Source organism: Hoplias malabaricus, chromosome Y, assembly GCF_029633855.1.
Source record: "Hoplias malabaricus isolate fHopMal1 chromosome Y, fHopMal1.hap1, whole genome shotgun sequence".
Taxonomy (NCBI): domain Eukaryota; kingdom Metazoa; phylum Chordata; class Actinopteri; order Characiformes; family Erythrinidae; genus Hoplias; species Hoplias malabaricus.
The window spans coordinates 80,114,013-80,129,012 of record NC_089820.1 but is presented as its reverse complement, the minus strand read 5'-3'; the positions used below and the strand labels follow the sequence as shown (position 1 = coordinate 80,129,012).

General features: G+C 45.1%; 1 protein-coding gene across 1 annotated transcript in view; it reads right to left on the bottom strand.

Annotated features, from left to right (window-relative positions):
- The window catches only part of LOC136678554 (CUGBP Elav-like family member 5), a 113,800-nt gene that overhangs the window by 18,529 nt on the left and 80,271 nt on the right, over positions 1-15,000 (bottom strand). Inside the window, exon 3 of the mRNA XM_066656599.1 lies at positions 3,944-4,021. Coding sequence (XP_066512696.1) covers positions 3,944-4,021 — 78 coding nt within the window. The remainder of the gene's footprint in view (positions 1-3,943; positions 4,022-15,000) is intronic.

The window sequence follows — 15,000 nt, the reverse complement described above, 5'->3', positions numbered from 1 at the left end:
CAGATACATTGTGAAGGCATATTACCGTTGCATTAATGCAACACAAAAACACCCATTTCAGTGCGGGAAGAAAATGTTATGATTCGAAGCTTCAAAGCTCAAAACTCTTTGAGGCTTCATTGTACGCTACACCAACTACACACTGCATACATCAGATCAATGCGACCAAGAGCCTAAGGCAAAGGGGTTTATTGAGTTTTACAGAAACGTATTAAATATTTCACAGCATATTTTTTAAGTTATACATGTGCACCCGTATATATACTGACATTTACTGAAACAAATACCTACAGAATGGCTAATATAGCATAAGCACAGTTTAGCTAATGTCATCTCCAAAGCAGCTAAGCGCTAGTCGTCCACTATTGTTTGTGCATTTGTTTATTAAAGGGAATGACTTTGGTTAACATCATCTAAAGTGTTTTCAGAGCACTGACAATCTACATGTGCTTTACCTGTGAGACATGTGTTGACACATAAGCAGTTAGCACCGTGATAAGGGGTCTTAAAGCTGCAACAGGTCATTTTTACAGCTAGTAAAAGCAGCTAACAGGCTAACAGTATTTATAAAAGTGACAGTTTTGTATTTTAACATTTTTTTCCCTCTAAAATCACATGAGATGAAGAATCAGAATTGCTTTGCAGCCCCTGAATGCACCAGCGTATGGTCCTTATCTTATAAATCAAATCCACTAGGTTTCAATGTAATGACTACTTCAGAATGTAAAGAAAAATCATTAGAGAGAATGATTTAAGGATCCTTAAATTTAGAATATGACTAACACAGCAATATGCAGACTTCAGTGTACAATATGCCTTCTGTGCCCATTAATAAATATCACTGCTATGCCTCACTCTAAAGCTAAAGCCTTCAAAAGTGTTAGCATGATGCTAAAACACATGCTAGTGCAATACTAAAGCCTTCCATGCAGAAAAATCCAAAGAAATCTATGTCTATCCATCTCTCAGAGGCCATTTAAGCGTGAGCTTGCAGTGTGGGTGGATATGATACATGCTTATGTAACCGTGTGTGTGTGTGTGTGTGTGAAACACACATCTTAGCGCTAGCCCAATAGCACTTCAATTAAGAGGTCACTCAAGTTGATTGCAGCCAACCTCTTCATCAGCCATATTCACCCAAGTTCCCCAGCTCTACCCACAATGCCTTTTGCCAAGAACTATCTGCCAGAAGAAGACATCAAAACACACAAAAGCCCCCTTTTAAATGGCCATCTTTGTCGGCTGTCAGAGACGTGAGTCTGAGCCTCTTTTGTTTGCGCTGCTGAGGAACACTTGGTATTCCAGAGCTGTGTTGGAGAGAGAGAGAGAGAGAGAGAGAGAGAGAGAGAGAGAGAGAGAGAGAGAGAGGGAGGGAGGATTAATATAGTTTATGACAGAGCGAGGGGAGCTAGTTTGGTCCTGTGATGGTGTGTTTGGGCCATGGGGAGCTGTCTGACTTGGGGAAAAAACAAAATGTAAGAAAATGGCTGTACTCACTTTGTATGCATTTATTTATTTATTATTTTAAAGTCACAATAAGTACTTTTTTAAAACACATTATATATATATTTAATTATAAGTGCTACTTAAATAAGAGTGGGGATCAGATAGCTTTGTAGTCTCTGAAAGAACCAGTTTAGAACAGAACAGCGTAAATAATGTGAGTACGCCAAGAACTACAATACTGTGTATTTGTGTGTGTGTGTGTGTGTGACAACGAAGTGCTTCTATATATGTGAGTAAACAGTTTGGAGATTCTTTCCTTGTTCCCCTGCGTTGAAGGTGCCCTTGTAGACGCTCCATTATTCCATTGATCCATGTTTTCAAGGGTAGCATTTCAATTACAGTAGATAAGAGATGTTTTTTTTTTTCTTTCCTGCAGACTATAAAAAGCTCAGATTCTTTGTATTTTGATGTGGTTGCTTAAGTACATCTGAAATGAGTTCCAGCCTCAAGAGACACCACCTTAACTACGGTGTTCAGCCAATCATTATCGAGCTCATCTGCTGCATGCTGCTATCTCAGTCCCAGATCAGCCAGTCTGCTAGAGTTGCAGTGTGTGATCTGCTGATGAATATATTGGAGTCAGTTTGGAAGTTGATTATTATTATTATTTTTTTTTGACCAGTAAGGGTCAGGGGGATGTGGGTAAAATACTGAAAATTCCAACTAGTATTAAACTATGAGTACTGTTAGTGTTAATCCTGTAATCCTCTTACATGTGTGTAAAATTATTACAGTGTGAGCAAAATTATGCTAATGTTAATCTGAGCTAATATATGCCTCACAGAAGTAAAGTTCTGGTTCTCAATACTGTTTCACAAGAACGCTTGGCCAAAGCTACTCATTGTTGTAGATGCTTTTAGCTATGCTAGCTAACAAAACACTCATATATATATACATATATAAACTAGCTCATATTGGCTGTAGTTAGTTAGCCAGTCAGCTAATTTTCCCATTTAGCTCATTTGCTAACATCACATTAGCTTACCATAGCTACTTTAGCCCTCACTTGTGGAAGCTGGTCTCATGTTGGTGATTCTTAAAGCACATAATAAAAAGAAGTAGTCAAAAACATCTTTGTTTTTTAGTTAAATGTTTAGCGCATTAGCTTATTTTTTATGTTTACTTAAACTAGCAGCATAAGCTAAAAGCAACAGATAGTTAGCACACAGCTACTTGCTTTTCAGCTTTGTAAGTATTGTATGTAGTTTGTTTTTACTATGTGATTGTCTGTAAAATATTACAGCTACATTTGACACATTAGAAATACTAAATAAAATGAAATCGTAATAAGAGCAGTATCTATTTCTTGCTTTCTACTTGAGTTTAGAGCAAAATGTAGAGGAGGAAATGAACTGAATGTGAACAGCGCAGAGAAGTGTGTAGAGCTTGGCTTGCAATAGAAATAGTCACATGTGAGTGTGTGAGGCACTGAAGTGAGAAAACGACTCTCTCAGGCTCTCATTGACACGATTTGTGTAGTCAGTGGTCTGTGGTCCGAACACACACACACACACATTTGCTTTGCAGAATCCATAATGTAGATGCACAGCTTAACACACTTGAAGGAGAGCACTAAAGACCATTCTGTTACTCGTGATTTGTAGCTGAGTGAAGGAGAAGGAACTGTGCTTAGCCAGTCTTCTGTAATATCAGCACCGCAGAGATGAATATGTAAAAAACAAAGAACAAACTGTGCAGCCATAAACACACATACTTAACCCCAGAGATGTGTGTGTGTGTGAGAGAGAGAGAGAGAGAGAGAGAGAAAGAGAGAGAGAGTTGAGCGCAAAGAGTGATCAATAAAATAGTAGGAACTTTGCCATGGTCTTCAACACTCTCTCTCTCTCTCTCTCTCTCTCTCTCTCTCTCTCTCTCTCTCAGACAGGCTCGTATATTTAACAAAAGCAGGCAGGGCTGTGAAATCCCTGGCCCCAGTCACACTCTCTCCTCTAATGACTTTTTAATTTACAGTCTAATGGTAATGCACTTGGCAGGGCCAGGATGTGGCCTACACACACTTCTCCACTCAATAACGCAATCACTTTAGTCAAAATGAATACCCACATCAGCCATGAGAGAGAGAGAGAGAGAGAGAGAGAGAGACAGAGAGAGAGACAGAGAGAGAGAGAAAGGAGTGGTGGCGGATGTGGTGTATAAAAAAAAAACAGGAAAAACAATAAGAGAATGAGAGAAAGAGCGAGAGATAGAGGAAAATATTACAGAACTTGAGAGAGAGAGAGAGAGAGACAGAGACAGAGAGAGAGACAGAGAGAGAAAGTGAGAGGGAGAAAATAAGAAGCTAACCACACAGAATAAGATTACATAAGTCAAGGTTAATATCAAGAATAAAAGCCACATATAAAGAGACAGTGAGGTGGGGAAAAATGAGCGGGAAAGATATATATATATATATATATATAGAGAGAGAGAGAATAGCTGAGGAGAATGTAATAGATTTAGCTATACCTCCACGACTCTCGCTGTCAGCTGGTTTAACCTGAATAGGCCGTGTCATCTGCAAAAGAGAGAACGAGAGAGAGAGGGAGAGAGAGAGAGAGAGAGAGAGAGAGAGAGAGAGAGAGAGAGAGAGAGAGAGAGAGAGAGAGAGAGAGAGAGAGAGAGGTTAATCCTGAGGTGTTAGGATGAGACCAATACATTTAGAACATGGTCCATGAGACACCCACTAACAGCTGGAATCTCTCAGAGTACACAGTATATACAACACACACACACACACACACACACACACACACACACACACTCAGAGAGTTTAACCGCGTGATAAGATGCAGCAGCTGAGGTTTAAGGCCTAATTCCTGCAACATATTTATCTGCCCTAAACCATCCTTATAGCAGCGGTCAGTCCATTAACCCGGGTGTGTGTAAGCCGGTGGTGCTGGATTAGAGTGGTCTGATGGAAGCGGCCCTCACACACTCGCTCCATCTCAGCGTTGCGCCAACACAGATATCCCTGCCTTTAAAGCTTCAAAAAAAAAAAAAACATGCAAAACTGGCAACTGCTGACCATCAGCAGATGCTGCTCTCACACTTTCCCTCTCCTGCCCCTGCCCCTGCATCTCACGCCCACATCGTGAGTCCAGACAGACTCTTCAGAAGCTTATATCAGTCAACAGATGTGTTTTAAAGCATGTTTTGTGTCAAGTTTAATTGTAATTCAATATTTAAACACATTCTCCTGCTCTTTTCACACTACTTCATTTTAGTGTATTGTCTTTCTAATGAAATGACTATTGTCATTTTTAATTCAGTAACACAATAGTTACCATAAAATGACAAAAGAATTGTTTGAATTACAAGTCCCGCTCCGGGTGACTGTCTGTGAGGAGTTGGTGTGTTCTCCCTGTGTCCGCGTGGGTTTCCTCCGGGTGACTGTCTGTGAGGAGTGTGGTGGGTTCTCCCTGTGTCTGTGTGGGTTTCCTCCGGGTGACTGTCTGTGAGGAGTGTGGTGTGTTCTCTCTGTGTCTGCGTGGGTTTCCTCCGGGTGACTGTCTGTGAGGAGTGTGGTGTGTTCTCCCTGTGTCCGCGTGGGTTTCCTCCGGGTGCTCTGGTTTCCTCCCACAGCCCGAAAACACACGTCAGTAGGTGGATTGGCGACTCATAAAGTGTTCGTAGGTGTGAGTGTGTGAATGAATGTGTGAGTGTGTGTCGCCCTGTGAAGGACTGGCACCCCTCCAGGGTGTATTCCCGCCTTGAGCCCAATGATTCCAGGTAGGCTCTGGACCCACCGCGACCCTGAACTGGATAATGGTTACAGACAATGAATGAATGAATGAATGAATGAATATCATTGATTGTGCATTAGTTATTTCCTGCATATGTTACTTAATAAAACTCCTTTGTACCCTTAAGATTTGACAGTACCCTTAATTTAGGAAAGTAACTGTACCATTGCTTTTATATTAATTGTAAATTTACATATTGATTTCATAAATCCCATATCGACACCAGTCTTTTATTTTGTTTTTATATTTAAAACAGTTTTAATATTAAAGCTTTCCTTCTACAGTAAAGAATATAATGGATTTTGATTTTCACTGCCACACGTTTAGACACCTGCTGTGCCTTAGATGAGGTTTACACTCTCTGTACCGTTAGTGAACCACCAGGTACTGCACCTACAACAGACACACACGTCTATAAAGTCATATGTAGAGGTCATGCAGCCTAATGAATGAAGACCCACAGTGTGACCAGGGTGTGAATGTAGGTCTAGTTGTTTTTATGCAGGTTACAGACATATGAGCTTGCCCTTTATTTCATGGATTGGAAGCACTTGCTCTGCATCAGAGACAGAGAGAAAGAAACACTAGAGCTGAGAATTTGCATTTGTTTACTTGCTGGCAGTGGCAGAGAGCAGATCCTCTCATATAATACCTGGATGATGGGGATGGGAAGCTCTCTCAAGCTTTTGTATCTAACCGTTTGACATTAATCTGGTAAAGAACTGAGTGCTGTGGCTGATTAACTCCTAGTTAACCCACTTCTGCCATTTAGAGGGAGTTGTCCACCGTGTTCTGGTTACGGGAAATTACCTTTGCCCAAAGCAAAATAGTGTGAAGCCAGGGTTCCAGGCGAGTTGGAGTGGTGTTTTTGGTCGTAACATCAGTACCTGGCCTCTCTAAAAGTTCTCATGGCTCAATTCAACCAAATCCTCACAACAATCTGGTGTAGAAAGCCTTCCCAGTAAAGTAAAATCCAGTCCTGTTGCTAATGACACCAAGTCCCAAAGAACCTGCTGGATTTCAGAAGCAGTGTTTGATGAGAAGGAGCCCCATAGGGTGCACAGACTTCCTCAAAAATCGAGGGTGCAAGGGGACGACTGGGATTCCTTCCCAGAATCGGAACACGGGGCTCTTCTTGACACGACTGCAGGTGGAAAAGTTGCTTCCTCCGAGGCCCTATTTCCTGTGAGAAGCGGGGAAATTGCACCGCCTTGTATCTCTCCGAATGTGACAACAGAAGGAAGAATGCAAGACCAGGCACAAACGGCATTCACGCAAAGAAAGAAGGGAGGGAGTGAAAGGAAGAGGGAGAGAGCGAAATAGGGAGATGAAACGGAGCGAGGCGACAGAGAGCGAGAAGGGAACAGCAGGTGAGCTTCCGCATTCACCCCGTGGCGCTGTTGCCATGGCAGCCGCGATGAAAGACTTCCCTGGAGTGACTTGTCGCGGCTCAGGCACGACAGGAAGTGGCTGCCTCCACGGGACAGTACGTTGACGTCAGAGGCCCTACGTTTTTCAGGCTTGCATGGCGGGTCTAAACGCAGGTTTTAGGCTTTCAGATGCAGCCCTTCGACGCACCGCCACAGCTGGGATGCGTTTGCCAACAGATCCCTTTTAACCGCTGCGTCCTTTAGGTTAGCGGGGAACCTGCAAAGCTCAGTGGATCTGGAGCGCCCCATTCATTCCAAACACATTTCAAGTCGATAGCACTGAAAAAATCAGCACTCGCTTCAGAAAACAAGGATCCTGCGGGCTGGCATTGAGAGCCCCGGCACGTGAGAGCTTTTCAAATCAGGCTTCCGTACGGAGCGAAGCAGAAAGCTGGATAAAAACCCCAAACCTCTCTTTTGCTCTGATTTATACAGAAAGAGAGAACGAAGGCCTACAGATAGATATCCCAAAGCACCAGCCACTATCTAAGCACACAGATCGGAAATATGCACAGCACGAGCACGGCTGCTCCTTTGGCTGGATACTCCAAGGACATCATTATTTCTGCTATTGTACTATTCCTTTAATCACACAGGCTGAGTCTTTTCCTTTTTCCAGGCAACACTAAATATGTATTTGCATTCATAAGATTGAAATCCTGAGTCTGGGTCAGGTTCTGTGAGGAAGTTCCTGCAACTTTGGGCCAAAACTAATCCCCACTTTGCGTAGATGTTAGCCCCCGGGAAGTCCAAAGAAACTTCTAGAACTTTTCCTCTATATGGTTCTGTTCTGTACTCGCTTGGCACCTGGTTGGTTTCCCCCTGAAATGTAGCCATCGATGGCACAATCCACAGTCTCTAACAGGAACAACAGAGTTTGGAAACCACAACAGAGGCAGCAGTAATGTTAGGCATAGCTTACTTATTGAGTATTTGCATGGTGTTGTCTTTTGGGACTCGACACAGCTCTATGTCCCTTGTCTCTCGGGTCAGTTAGCGCTCTGCAAGTTTTACACGTCATGGTCCAGTCCCTACTCAACTCAACAGACAGTACCGGATTCCAGACGCCAGGTTTGCCTAACGCAAAAGACCCGAGCAAAGTAGGGAAAGTGGAAGTGCAGTGGAAAAGAACCATTCTTAGTCCTTAGTACTGATTCGACCCAGATCTAGACAAGTGGCCTCAGATTCTTGGGGTAGGCTGTAACCTGTTGAGGACATATTTGAAAAAAAAAATCAATTTTTGGGAGCTTTGTTCAAAATGCCACAAGGATCAAACACTTAAGCCCTGTTCTCCCTCTGTCTGAACAACCCTGTTCTTAATGACCGATTTCAGCCAACTTTGACAATAGGCTTTTTCGCTCACACTCACGTTAAGGTCGATCCTGCTCTGTGATTGGACAGACCCAGACGAGGAGGCGGGACAACACCTGAAACGACCGCTATCTACGTACGATGCAGCACTATGTAAGATTTTAACCCTAACCCTAACCCTAGCCTTAGTTTATAGGCTGTTGGAAACTCCAGATCCCAAGTTACCGTCCTAATGCATTGAAAATGTGTTTTTTCACATATGATTTCATTGTTAAAGTAGCTCACTTGTTTGAAGAGGGTCTACTTTGAACAGGTTGTGTATTGGCTAATCATTCAGTACAGCCCCTCGAGGGTGGATGCACGCCTGATGAAGAGCTCTTACGACTCCCGAATGTTCTCGACCCCAAAGAAAGGGCCAAGTCGCACTAAGGGACGAATGTAAACACAATAGCAAGAGACATACTGTCTCGGGTTCTAATTACACCACATTAGCTTCTTTTCATCACACCACCGTCTGCTAATGCACGGTTTATTACCCTTGAATTAGTCGTTGAAAGATATTTTCCGGACACGTTTGCTTACACGCGGCGTGCTCTGGACAGACAGACCACACGGACGTGAGCGTGCAATGCTTCGGTTGCTGTTGGTAACACACGCTTCATGATAATAGGGGTGATAATAAGGCTGTCATAATGACAAATTAGCCACCTGCTGTAAGACACAAATTTATGCACAAAAGACATAAATCTTTACGTGCTGTGTGATTACGCTAATGCGCGTTGTATTCGACTGCTAGCCGTTTTGCTGTAAGTGATGACAGAAGCAGATTTCGGTGGGCTAAAAAAGCACTGACGCTACATAAATTTCCATAGGACTTCCCCTTGCTGAAATCCCAGTGTGCTTAAACAGTTCCTGTGGATAAAGGGTCGCACGCACCCTTCCTGTGGATAAAGGCCAACATGATCAGGACGGATTGCAGGTCCCTGTGTGGGCCATTCGGCAGCTGGGGGGTGTCCACTGGGCATTGACCCTTAATGCTCACTGCGGTCAGGAGAAGATCAAGGTCCCATTGCTGGTTGAAGCACCTCCAACCGCTCGTAAGCAGCCTCTAGAGGAGGATGATAACCAATTAGCAATTCCCTGCAGCTAGCACTTTTAAAACACATGCACATGCATGATGCATGCTTCCCCTTTCCCAGGCATTCTTCACTCCCATTGCTGCGGAGCCATGTGCAACACACTCAGTCAGAGAGTATGTCCAAAAATGCATAATATATACATATACACTCCAAGAGTTAGTGAATTCAGCTATTGACAGCACAGCCATTTGTATAATCTCTATAGAAACGCAGGTTATGGTCGCAGTGCTCAATACCAACTGTCGGCAAGAGGAGCGTAAATCTTCCCAGGATTGTGTTGTGACAAATTGGATCTGGGAGTGACATGATACTCTTTTGGCCACCATACTGGGTGTCCACCTTTGTTTTACAGGTCCCTCAGTCATTTAGTTCAGCGTCTTTTCTCCTGAAATGAATTCCTGGCTACACAGCTGGACCCGCCTGTCCTGCCCCTAGCCAACTAAAGTGTCGTCCCCCGCCCCCTGCCAGCCCTCCACCCTTTCCCAGCCTCACCACACTGCTTCCGGAGATGAATGGCGGCACACGGCTCAGAAAGGTCAGCCATTCAATGGCGCTGGCCTTTGTGCGGCCTACAGCCTGGGCTTGTACCGCCGCTAAGTAGAATTAATGGCTGTATCGATCGCTCTCCCCACAACTCGAATAGAACTGAGCAGCTTTCAGAGACTTTGGAGCTGCAGCACCCAAACGCAAAGGGATTCCAGACCTCACACACACACACACACACACCCCAATAACACACACAGTCTTCTACGGAAGTTGTGATTGATTAATGAATGGGATCGTTAAGGCAGAATGTCAGCTCCTCCTGCCCTAGTTTAAAGGGTTTGGATATGAGTCTGGAGAAGTATCGGGATCTGAGCGTATGTGCAGTGAATGAACTCGGGGCCCATTCGATACCCAGCAGCAAACGACAGCCTTGAACAAACACACAGAAGCCGAGCCTGTCACGCATCAGTGGTGGGTTTTGGCTGGTATTGAATGGAAGGAAAGGTCTCTGCTGCTCTGTAAAGGAGGTGACTGCAGTGGGCTTTCAGTGCTAGGAACGGACACCAAAAATCGCCCAAAAAGCAAGTTGATTATACCTCTTTTTTAAATACCATTTGCTGTGTTATTCTACTTAGTAACCCCCAAACAATGATATTAAACCCCTCAAAATAGCCCCTAAACTAAGGAAGGTGTGGCCGCTGAGCATGTTGGGAGCTCCCCCCTGATCTCTTTAGCTCCTCCTCTCCTCTGTTCTGCCACAAAACTGAAACAAAATCAACTGCTCACAAACAGCCACAGGTTACTGAGTAAAAAGCAGTGGGTGAAAATGCCAGTAACTGGTTAAAACTAACAGCTCCTGAGTTTTTCCTCTGTACCTTAATTTAACCTTTTAAGATAATGATTTAAAAACAATTTTGGTTATTAAATTTAAAACTATTAACACATTTACATGTTTAATCAATTACAGTATAATTATATTTAGTGTTTGTACAAAAAAATAAAATCATTCATAAGCGCTTATCCAGTTCAGGGTCCAGAGCCTACCTGGAATCATTGGGCGCAAGGCAGAAATACACCCTGGAGGGGGTTCCAATCCTTCACAGGGCAACACAGACACACACACACACACCTACGGACACTTTTGAGTCGCCAGTCCACCTACCAACGTGTGTTTTTGGACTGTAGGAGGAAACCGGAGCACCCGGAGGAAACCCACACAGACACAGGGAGAACACACCACACTCCTCACAGACAGTCACCCGGAGGAAACCCACACAGACACAGGGAGAACACACCACACTCCTCACAGACAGTCACCCGGAGGAAACCCACGCAGACACAGAGAGAACACACCACACTCCTCACAGACAGTCACCCGGAGGAAACCCACGCAGACACAGAGAGAACACACCACACTCCACACAGACAGTCACCCAGAGGAAACCCACGCAGACACAGGGAGAACACACCACACTCCTCACAGACAGTCACCCGGAGGAAACCCACGCAGACACAGGGAGAACACACCACACTCCTCACAGACAGTCACCCGGAGGAAACCCACGCAGACACAGAGAGAACACACCACACTCCACACAGACAGTCACCCAGAGGAAACCCACGCAGACACAGGGAGAACACACCACACTCCTCACAGACAGTCACCCGGAGGAAACCCACACAGACACAGAGAGAACACACCACACAGACAGTCACCCGGAGAAAACCCACGCAGACACAGAGAGAACACACCACACTCCACACAGACAGTCACCTGGAGGAAACCCACGCTGACACATGGTGAACACACCACACTCCTCACAGACAGTCACCCAGAGGAAACCCACGCAGACACAGGGAGAACACACCACACTCCTCACAGACAGTCACCCGGAGGAAACCCACGCAGACACAGAGAGAACACACCACACTCCTCACAGACAGTCACCCGGAGGAAACCCACACAGACACAGAGAGAACACACCACACAGACAGTCACCCGGATAAAACCCACGCAGACACAGAGAGAACACACCACACTCCACATAGACAGTCACCTGGAGGAAACCCACGCTGACACATGGTGAACACACCACACTCCTCACAGACAGTCACCCAGAGGAAACCCACGCAGACACAGGGAGAACACACCACACTCCTCTCAGACAGTCACCCGGAGGAAACCCACGCAGACACAGGGAGAACACACCACACTCCTCACAGACAGTCACCCGGAGGAAACACACACAGACACAGAGAGAACACACCACAGTCCTCACAGACAGTGCCCCAAGGTGAGGACCGAACCCAGGACCCAAATATCAACAAATAACACTAGATTTAATAATCAGACTCAAGAAAAGGAACAAGTGATGAGACAGACATGTGGCTGGAAGGCCTTGACCACACCAGGACACGCTTTTTATCTCACTCTAACCCATACGCGAGGAGGTTCTGAGTGTGCAGGAGTGCATGCAGAGCAGAAGAAGAGGAGCAGAGCGGAGGATAGCCGGAGGAGAAGTGTTCCACACCCAGCCTTTGTTTGTTCTCTCTCTCTGTTCGTTTGCTCTAGCGCTGTTCCTCACGCTCCTCTTCACCGTCTCGGCAAGTTCAACACCATCAGCATGCACATGAATAAGCCCAGGATATTGTAATATCGTAAAATAAATGTTTAATCGGCAGCGTGTGGGTTTGGGAAAGGAAGAGAATGTAAATGTTACAGAGCGGAATTGTTTGTGCTTGTGAAAAGCTGGCTTTTGTGCGGTGCAGTAAGGGACGGGTTTAAAATCTCTGAACAGGAATATTAACACAGCTCCACTCCGCTGGTGTTCAGATTGAGAAGGAATTCTCTACGACCAAAGGTATGTTCACACTCGTGATGAGTGAATTCAGCTACTTTATATTGCACCATTTAAAGTATATAAATAAATATGTTAATCTCAAAGAGACGCCACAGAGAAAGTGATTACGCAGGTTACATTCAATATACAGGTATATAGTGAAGTCGTTTAATAGTGTACACCTACCAACGTGTTTTTGGACTGTGGGAGGAAACCGGAGCACCCGGAGGAAACCCATGCAGACACAGGGAGAACACACCACACTCCTCACAGACAGTCACCCGGAGGAAACCCATGCAGACACAGGGAGAACACACCACACTCCTCACAGACAGTCACCCGGAGGAAACCCACGCAGACACAGGGAGAACACAACACACTCCTCACAGACAGTCACCCGGAGAAAACCCACGCAGACACAGGGAGAACACACCACACTCCTCACAGACAGTCACCCGGAGGAAACCCACGCAGACACAGAGAGAACACACCACACTCCTCACAGACAGTCACCCGGAGGAAACCCACGCAGACACAGGGAGAACACACCACACTCCTCACAGACAGTCACCCGGAGGAAACCCACGCAGACACAGGGAGAACACACCACTCTCCTCACAGACAGTCACCCGGAGGAAACCCACACAGACACAGGGAGAACACACCACACTCTTCAGAGACAGTCACCTGGAGGAAACCCACGCAGACACAGGGAGAACACACCACACTCCTCACAGTCACCTGTGTGACTTGAACCCACAACCTCCAGATTCTGAAGCTGTGTGACTGAGACACTAGGCAGCTCACTCATAGGCACATATAGAAAGGAAGAAGCCCATGAAACCACCCTGGGTTTGGACGCCCCTGCAGCTGATGACAGCCATAACTCTTTTCATTTGCCTCCAGATTGCGTTTCAGAGCAGTCGCACCATATCAAACTTGTTTGATTCATTTATTTTATTTCTACATGACGTTGGATGTAATCGCGAAGCGTAAACTCTTCACCAACTCAAAGCTGAACAAGTTCCAACAACAGCCAATGAGAACAGAGCACAGAAAACCAGCAATGTGTCCAAGCATGCAGGAGTGATTACAGTGGAGGACGGATTAAACGCTCAAACCATGGAAAACTACAAGAAATTACATAGTGCTAGATGCACATGTCCCCAAATAACCAGTATTACCTGTAACAACACAGTGGGCCACTGAGTAAGACGTTACAGCCTTTATTTCATCTTAATTCCACATTAAATGGCACAGCAACTACACTGTACCCTACTGCTGTTTGATATTTCAGAACCATTTAAGGTGGAATGTAGCCTCTAGTATGTGCTATTCTTCGTCTCTCCATTTCTCAGTGCAGTGTGTAGAGACCGTATTGATCACATCTTCCCATCCGTGACCCATAGATAATTTTTTGGATCTAAACAAATAGCAGCACAAACAATAACTGCAGCAAGTTGTGGTAGGTTTGTGTTTATCTGTCTCCTAGGGAACGTGAGTCATGTGATTGGTTCAGGAGCCTGGGGGCTAATAGCATGGTACACGCAGTTGTGTAGAGCGTGTCTCCATAAAAATTGGCAAAATACAGTCACGTAGTGTGAGATACGCAGTGTGTTTATAACCTGCTCTGACTTTTTTTCGCCATTGATTCTCCTTCACAAGTCTGCAGCTGTCATTATGTTGACAAATAGTGGCCTCTATATATGTCAGAAATTATGGGTTAACCTTTTTTAAAGATGGCTACCCACATCTGGAGGACCCCCACCATGGAGCATGAACTGGTTCAGCCATTTGACTCAATAAATAATGAGTTGAAGGCACTTTAAATATAAAATACTTTCCATGAGTGGAATAATGTTTATGTAGGGCAAGAACGGAAAAGCACTTCCCAATAGGCTTTCTCTCTCTCTCTCTCTCTCTCTCTCTCTCTCTCTCGCTTTCTCTCTCGCCAGGGGTTTATGCATATGTCTTTGCATTGAACCGCTGTGGCTGTCAGAGTGGATTACAGTGTGGTGGAGCGTCCTGTGCTGGAGATATGACAGGCGTGATGGGGAAGGGACGCATCTAATTCAGGCCAGATGAATGTGACAGGAGACAGTTGAGGATAGCAGGGTCACATGCACACACATACTCACCCCGGGGGTGGGGTGGGGGGGGCGTAGTGGGGCACGCACCAATCACGCAACAGCCAAACGCAGGATTATGCTGCTGCTTGTGGTACGTTTGCAGTTTAATTGCATTATATGGAGGGAGTAAGAGAGAACAGCTTTAGCTAAATTTAGCTCAGAGGTAGATAGAGAACACTCTTAAAAATTAAGTTGCCCAAAGGAGTTCTTTAGAAGAACCACTTCTGAGTCCCTGAGGACCTTCCAGTGCAATGGATGGGACTTTAACCCTTTAAAGGAGGCTTCTGCTGTTTAATCTGTAAATAATGGAACACACACACACACACACACACACACACACACACACACACGGATGTAAACCCTACCTTGATTAGTGCCACATTGGTAACAAACAACAAATGCCAGAGCCCTGCTCA